The sequence below is a fragment of the Notothenia rossii genome, assembly GCF_949606895.1.
Source record: "Notothenia rossii genome assembly, chromosome: 2".
Taxonomy (NCBI): Eukaryota; Metazoa; Chordata; class Actinopteri; order Perciformes; family Nototheniidae; genus Notothenia; species Notothenia rossii.
The window spans coordinates 85,940,198-85,948,125 of record NC_136904.1 but is presented as its reverse complement, the minus strand read 5'-3'; the positions used below and the strand labels follow the sequence as shown (position 1 = coordinate 85,948,125).

General features: G+C 40.7%; 1 protein-coding gene across 1 annotated transcript; it reads right to left on the bottom strand.

Moving 5' to 3' along the window:
• Positions 1–100: 100 nt before the first annotated feature.
• Positions 101–6,141, bottom strand: LOC307030518 (RCC1 and BTB domain-containing protein 1-like). Its single transcript, XM_079667003.1, is given in 9 exon segments — positions 101–358; positions 361–419; positions 498–640; positions 1,500–1,607; positions 1,705–1,863; positions 2,556–2,722; positions 2,799–2,949; positions 3,755–3,967; positions 6,002–6,141. Coding segments are annotated over 8 exon segments (1,059 nt in total). The 5' UTR covers positions 3,881–3,967; positions 6,002–6,141; the 3' UTR covers positions 101–212.
• Positions 6,142–7,928: the final 1,787 nt, after the last annotated feature.

The window sequence follows — 7,928 nt, the reverse complement described above, 5'->3', positions numbered from 1 at the left end:
TGCATTGAACACAATAAAGCCTTTGAATGCAGTCCTTTAATAACTACTATCTCTACATCCCTGTGCATATGGCAAACAGTCAAGTTGCTCCTGATGGCCAACAGTGTGTGGATGTCATTCTCCTGAGCAGGTGGCAACCAATGCCTCTGTATGAATGTGTGTAAAGGGTAAAGAGATGCTGTCTAAATAGAGTCCATTCACCAGTTAGCACATTAACCCTTTGCCTTACCCATAGAGAGAAGCTTCCACATGACTGAGGGCGTGGCGAAGCAGGCGAACACATCGTCGGTGCAGGTGAAGTGTGTGAGGAGGGGCAGCACGATGGACTGGCCCCTGCACTGACCCCACATGTACACCTGCCGCTCTGAGTCTTACAGGCTGAGGTGTGTGTGGAGTGGCAGGCGGCGACCTCCACTATCCTGCAGGGGGGAGAGGAGAGAGTGAGGGAGGGAAAGGCAGGGGGGAGAGCAGTCTGTAGTGTCTGTGGTGACGCTCACCTCTCCTTCTCCGTCATGATGAGCAGCGGGCTCAGCTGGTTGCTCTTGTTTCCGGTGCCCAGCTGTCCGTAGGTGTTGGCCCCCCAGGCGAACAGCAGCCCCTCGTCTGTGAGGGCCAGAGAGTGGGCGTAGCCCGAGACAATCTGGAGAGAGACAGACACTCTAAGTGTAAGACTGTGAACAGCGTAAGAATGTAAACATGTCCATTACAGAAAAGAAGTGCACAGATTCGAAAGCAAAACAAGCTACATCTGCTTCATGGTGAACAATAAAGTTTTCCTTTTGCTTAATTCAAAAGGTCTCCATTCTCTTTACTTGTGCAACTTTTTAAATGTGAAGACTTGCTCTGCTTCATATATTATGAATTGTATACCTTCTTGTATTCTTGGTAAGACAAAGGAAGGTATCACTTTCGGCTCTGGTTACATTTAAAATAATAGTCTATTACCTGTACTGATAGGATTAAGGAGGTGGGATTTGAAAACCTGTTTTGAAGTCTTGAAGAATCCTAACATAGGAGTATCTATTTATTATTTTACTGAAGAACAAACAAAGTGTACTTAGTGTGCTGTTTTCTTCCCTCACTTGTTTTAAAGCGTGAGGGCCCATTCCTAAAAGGTGACAGTTCATACTTGTGTTTGAGTGTTGTTGAAAGTTAAAAAGTGTTTAGGAATTCGTTTTCAGGTCCTTTAAGATAAGAGTCAATTGATTTAGCAACTCTTAATGAGCAGGTCGTTAATCACAGAGAGAAGATATAATAAGTAGTATAGTATTTATTCAGTGGATGACCAAATTAAATTATCCTAGAAGAATTTACATACATTTTTGATTTGTATTAAAATGTTTCTCTTAGAGTTATGACTTTTAACACAAAAAAAATTCTCTGAATATTACCCCTCTCCACTATAAATCTATATCGCCCTAATACACAGCTGAACAAATCAAGAGTGGCACTGGGTGAGACGCCTAAATATACGTTTCTGTGAGTTCCCGATCCCATACCTGCTGCACACATAAGCCCTGCAGCACGGCGAGGCGGCAGGGGGTCAGCTGGTTCCCGCTGTTCCCGAGTCCCAGCTGTCCGTTCCCGTTGTAGCCCCAGCCGTAGACCTGCAGACACACAGAGAGGCATCAGTGCTGCAGAGGAGGAGGAGATGGAGGAGATGGCAACACTGTGTTTACATTCAAGTTTGAATCAAACAGTCACCTCTCCGTTGTCCAGCACTGCCAGAGACGAGGTCTGCCCGCACACGATGCTGACGGCCACTTTGTTCTGCAGACAGCTGGACACTCTGCGGGGGGTCGGCTGGTTCGCTGTGGAGCCCGAACCCACCTGACCACAGTTGTTGTAGCCCCATGCATACACCTGGAGAAGAAGAAGGTAGACAGTTATCATGACATGACAGAAAATATGATCTATCCACACAATCCTATGCTGTAAAATGCACACTTTGATATCCCTTAAGAGGGACTTCATGTTTAAAGGATGTGACTGCAATGAATGTACTTTATTATGAAGGTCTTTTAAATATATATTCTCAGAGTAATGATAGTGGATCAGATGGGCTGAAGATTGGGAGTTAACTACAGTAAACGTGTTGTATACTTTTCTTGCTTTTCCCTGATGGTCTGAATAAATCCTAAGTCTTGCTAAGCTCCGAAAACAGAAAGAGATCTGATTGCTTTTGTGTCAGCAGAAAACGTTGAAAAGGTTTCTAAAGCGACTTGTATAGAACATGTATACCAGTCACTACTTCCCTATTGGCCCCAAAACAAATGAGGGTCCTAGAATATCAAACTTTTGATCAATCTCAACTAAACCTTTTAATCTCATCCCTTTACAAATTTGAAGCACAGTATATAAAACATTGTTGTTGTATCTGGGAACCAACATGTTAACAGCACGGCACGCTACAATATGAATCTGACAATATTTGAAATATTTTGTTGAACAATAGTGAACTTTTTATTAGAGTGTTTTCTACGTTTTTCAGCTCTGAATCTGAATCACATTTCTCATTAGAAGGTTTCAAACAGGTTTCTGCTGCAAACACTCACTTCTCCTGAGTCAGTGAGGGCCATGGAGTGGTGCGAGCCACAGGCCACCTCTGTGACCTTCTTATTCAGCAGGTTAGCCGACACGAGCAGCGGAGCGGCTCCTTGGTTGGTCGTCCCGTTCCCCAGCTGGCTGTAGCCATTGTGACCCCAGGCGAACAGCTCTCCATCTGAAACCACAAAACGCTGAGTCATTCTGCAGCACTCTCTAATCCAAGGGGAGGATTAGACGTCCTGTGCAGTTACCCTCTGTGGCCAGCAGGATGTGGGGTCCGCTGCCGTAGCTCACGCTGACCACCTTCCTCCCGCTCAGGAAGTCCAGCTTCTTGGGAACAATGGAGCTCTGACTGTCTCCTGTCCCCAGGCAGCTGCTGCAGTTTAACCCAATCACATACACCTGAGAGAGGGGAGAGCGAGGGATGAAAGAGAGAGCGAGTAACAGTGATAAGCGGGGCTGAGCAGAGGAAGTTATCGTGAGCCGAGTAGGTACCAGGTCACATTCCAGAAACACAAACATCAGGCGGTGCTGATAAGAGCAAACTCAAAATAGCACGATACAGAGAGGACAACACAAGGTCATGAGCACAGGCCTACAGCTTGTTTTGATATTTACTTTAAGAATAATCTTTGAAAGATCCATAATATTCTCTAAGATAACTAGCAAGAAACATAGATACATTTTGCTGCTGATTTTGATCTTTCTTTAGGGAAAGCTTCACTTTAAAGACTAAACATGTTTATGTCTGGGTAACTTACCAATTAAAGAGCATGTTTTCCTGCAGGCAACACTATATTATGAAGTAAGTATTTCTTATAAAGTCTTATAGTGAAGAATAAAACAAACACACTGAATAAAACGTATTTGGAATCAGGAAGTCCAGGCCTATGATGGTTTGTATAGTAGTAGTAATAATTGGGTCTTTTGCAAAAACACTAGTTTTGACACAACCCCCATTCAACTTAAACAAATCATGTTTTGCATCACATTTGGATTCTTTGTTCACAGTAAAAAAGAATCTTAAAGGGAGAAAACTATTTGCTATACAAATGAAAATATAAATCTAAAAAAAAACAATATGCTGTGTAAAATTAAAGTAATGTGAAAGTTGAAGTCCAAGATCCTCTAAGTATTAGTTACGCACAACGATGGCTTCGCTATTGCATGATTAACTCCACTGCCCTGTTCCCCCCCGACGCCTCACCTCATCATCTTTGGTTATGAAGACGGCCTCATTAGCAGATGTCCCAAACACGCAGGCTTTCCGTATCGAGGAGAGCTCCTGGGGCCCCATCATGCTGAAAATGGGCCATTTGGTAACATCCACCATGATGCTCTCTCTTTGGAGGGGTGAACCTCAGTGCAAGGGCTGGGGGCATCAGCAGGAGGAGGTGTGGGGAGCCAGCGCTGCAGTGAGCTGGTGTTAAAATAAAAAATGCAAAGTCAGGGAGCATCAAGGACATCTGACAACCTTTACAGTATAAGCATTTTTCATTTCACAAAAGTCATGAATTCTATCTTCAAGGTTTGAATACTTTGGGAAAGACAGGCGTGAAAGATACCGAGATGTTCAACAAAATGTAGTAATATGTTTGTATTAAGTGTGTACATTTTCTAAGATTGATATCGTGAAACATGTAGATGCCCCAAAATCCAACACACTGTCCGACTTTTGGTATCAGCTCACAAAATCATTTCAGTGATCTAGAAATGTCCTAATCCTGAAAGGCCTCACCAGCAGATGGCTCAGTTACAGTGACATGTACAGAGATAAAGGAAACAGACTTGGAGATAATAATACATATTTTTGCAAACCCATTTTCCTTTTAAATCATAGTACAATGAGAGGATCCTTAGATCATTAACTGGCTAGATGTTAGGTGGCTGCCTGTTGCTGCACTGTGTTTACTGATTCTTTTGCCTTTCACCACTTTACCTTCTTATTTGTGTTTTTTCTTTTGACTATTTTCTTTATTGGTATTAACAACAATGGCCACATTTAGTTTTGAAAGTTTTCTGGTTACTCTTGTTACTTTCAACACTTTTTTATTGCGTATTCTTGTGGTTCATGTCCTTTATACTGTATATATGTACATATACTTGCTGCTGTAATTGTTATTTTATTTTATTTTATTTTATTATGTTTATATTTTCTTCCAGATGTTGCTGCTGCAACAAAATAATATCCCAATGGTGCATGTGTAACGGAGTTAAAAATGTGTATAAATAATTATTAGTTTATAAATTACGATTTACAATAGGTTGTGAATTTTATCTTTATGACATTGTTTTCTTTTAATATTTTTGAGTTATGTTCTAGTGGGAACACTTTTCTGTTGCACATCATTTTCTTTTCGTGTATGTCATTTCCGCTTTCCACACTGAAGTGAGCACTGCTAAGGGTAGGCTATGCTAGGAATTGTGTCACAGTTTATTACAATTTTGTGTGGTAAACCGGCGATTTAAGTTGATGAAAGTGATGTATGTTGTCAAGTGTCAATTTGAGTACATTATTAACCCATTTTTGTTAAGTTTCCACCGTAAGAAATTGTATTTTGAGTGATATTTACGGTGTGGTTTTGGCGGGAAATTGTATTTGTTTACATGTCAACACTTTCTGACTTTTCTTTTCTTTTTTAAAGATGTGCAACGCGGATGTAAAGGAAATGTTGTGTTTGTTCTCAGGTATGTTTGTTTGTATTTTATGTGATTACTTAAAAATAAGATTTTCTTGGTCATTTCATAATTTCTCAAATTGTATAAATAAGCTAGTATGTATACATAAAAACTAGAGACACTGAAGTGATCACTGCTGAGGATGTGCAACGCGGATGTAAAGGAAATGTTGTGTTAGTTCTCCGAATAAATGCCAGAAAACACACTCAGATGCTTCGCTTTCGTTTCCTGATCGATAAGGAGTCGCTCACGGTTGTGACCCGTTACACATGTGTAAACTAAAGATGAAAGTCTAGTGTTATTAATGTTTTTTTACATGTTGCTGTTAAATGTTGCCTTTATTCAGCTGTGAGCCTGAATGCTGATACACACAGAGATGTATCACCTGTTTTAGGATGTTTTCTATAACCTCAGTGTTGCCTGTGTCAATTAATCTGTTATTTGTGAAAACAGTTTATGGACCCGGAGAGGCTTATGCATTTCTGAGGAATTAAAAGTGTTGAAACCCTGGGTCTCATAGGTTTTATGTGTCATAACTTTGCCTATTTCCTATTAAAACAGCAGTAAACATGCACGTCGTTACTCATATAGCCTCTTACTGTTGTGGCCATTGTTACAAACACATTATTCAGCAGTGACACAACAAAGTGAGTCTAGACTTTTCCGTGTGGACAGTCACACTAGTCCCTGCTAACATGCAGTTTAACATGAAGAAAAACAGCTTTAAAACGAGTTTTAACGCTACAGAGTAATAACATTATTTGATTAAATGTACCTGTTTATTGTGTACGTTTCCGGTGTTTCTGGACTAACAGTTTCCCCGGTTTGTTGGCGGGTGTCCGTTTCTTACCGCTGCCGCTGACCGAGGCTTATTGCGGAAATGTGGAGAAAACATAAAACCACGTGATCTGAAGACCAAATTAATCGATCTCAGACGTGAGTTCAGATGGAGGGATCCGAACTGTGAAAGCGATATTTAATCAATAATCGCACCCTTTTTTTTTTACAGACAAATTATTTCCCAGAACTTTCTATCACATTTGATCCTCTTTATCAGAGGATTCTATTGAGAGGCAAGTAACAGAAAAAACAATTAAGGCTCACAAGGTCGCCATACAAACACATAAAAAATAAGATACACAATAGATAACACCAGCATAAGAGATATAAACAAGACAATGCAGTATATCAATCAAATAAATAAAAACAGGATGTGTGATGGATAAGGATCAGGGTGGATATGCGAGTTTGAAGAGATGTGTTTTGAAAATGGGGAAAGAGTCAGTATTGCGGATGTCAGGTGGGACAGAGTTCCAGAGGCGGGGTGCAGAGCGGCTGAAGGCTCTAGACCCCATGGTGGTTAAACGGAAGGGGGGTGCAGTGAGGTGGAGGGAAGCAGAAGACCTGAGAGTGGGGATGGGTGTGTTGATGTGCAGGAGGTCGGAGAGGTACAGAGGAGTGAGGTCATGAATGGCCTTAAAGGTGAGATTTGACGGGGAGCCACTGAAGTTGCTGAAGAACAGGAGTGATTTGGTTAATGGAGGGGGTTCTTCTGGTGATGATGCAGAGGCAATACAATACTAGTTAAAATAGCTAAAATAACACTTCGAGGTAAAACTAGTTGGAATCAAAACCAAGCAGAATATTGTTTTTAAAACTGTCAATGGTGTATCATCTTAAAACAGCTTTAACAAAAGGGTGGGGCTTTTATTTTGCCAGGATACTTTTTTTTATCTGGGAGAGCAGATGTAATTTTTCATTATTGTCTACAATTATATTAAATTCAAAGGGCATGTAGGAATTAAAAACCCACCTGGAGGAAAATATAAATGTTTTCTCATTTAGAACATGGGGTGGTGGTGCATTTCAGCCTCTTGTGGCCAAAATGGGTAACGTAATATCCTGAGAAATAAAAAAAAAATACCTGACTTAACTCTGTGGGAACATATTTGTTTTAACTTTTTTGACCAATAAAAAACAATACATAAACACTTTCCAGGCAAAACCTTGTGATCCCAACCCGTTTCACGGAATAGTGTTTTAAATGGATGAGGCACGATAGTCAGATGCTCAAATCCAGTTAGAACTAATAGGTCGAAATTAAGGATCTTAAGCTTTCATTTAACGTCAATGTATAAGCTGCCTTGATGTTCTTACCACGTCAGTTCTCCTCTTGATTTGGCGTAGCATGTGTCCCCAAGAGACTGAAACCTGGGGAATCTGGATCCGTGTCAAGCTGCGTATATGAGGCCAAGAGGCCAGCTATCTTATTTTTGTTACAGACTCAGCAATAAAGCCAAATTCAGCATCTGAACGGTGAGTCAATGTGACACTAACACACATGCTTTGATTCAGGACACTGTGATATTTACAAACCAAACATGTTCAATATTGTATCAGACATTTGAAGTGTCCACTGTAATCTCACCGTTGGCACCAAATCTTTCCTGGCCTAGATTTAGCTGCGATAGACTATGAAGGAACACAAAAAAGATTTATATCTGATCAATGCTGCTTATTTTAACAGTTTGATTGGAGTTCAGTACCAAGTTATTATATTTGAGAAAGTTTGTCATAACGACTTTAAGGATCTTAAGCTTTCATTTAACTTTCTGGCAGAAATGGGCTTCCATATCGCTTACACTCGCACAACTTACATGTAACAGCTACTGTAAGGGTGAATCACAACACTTGCAAGCACG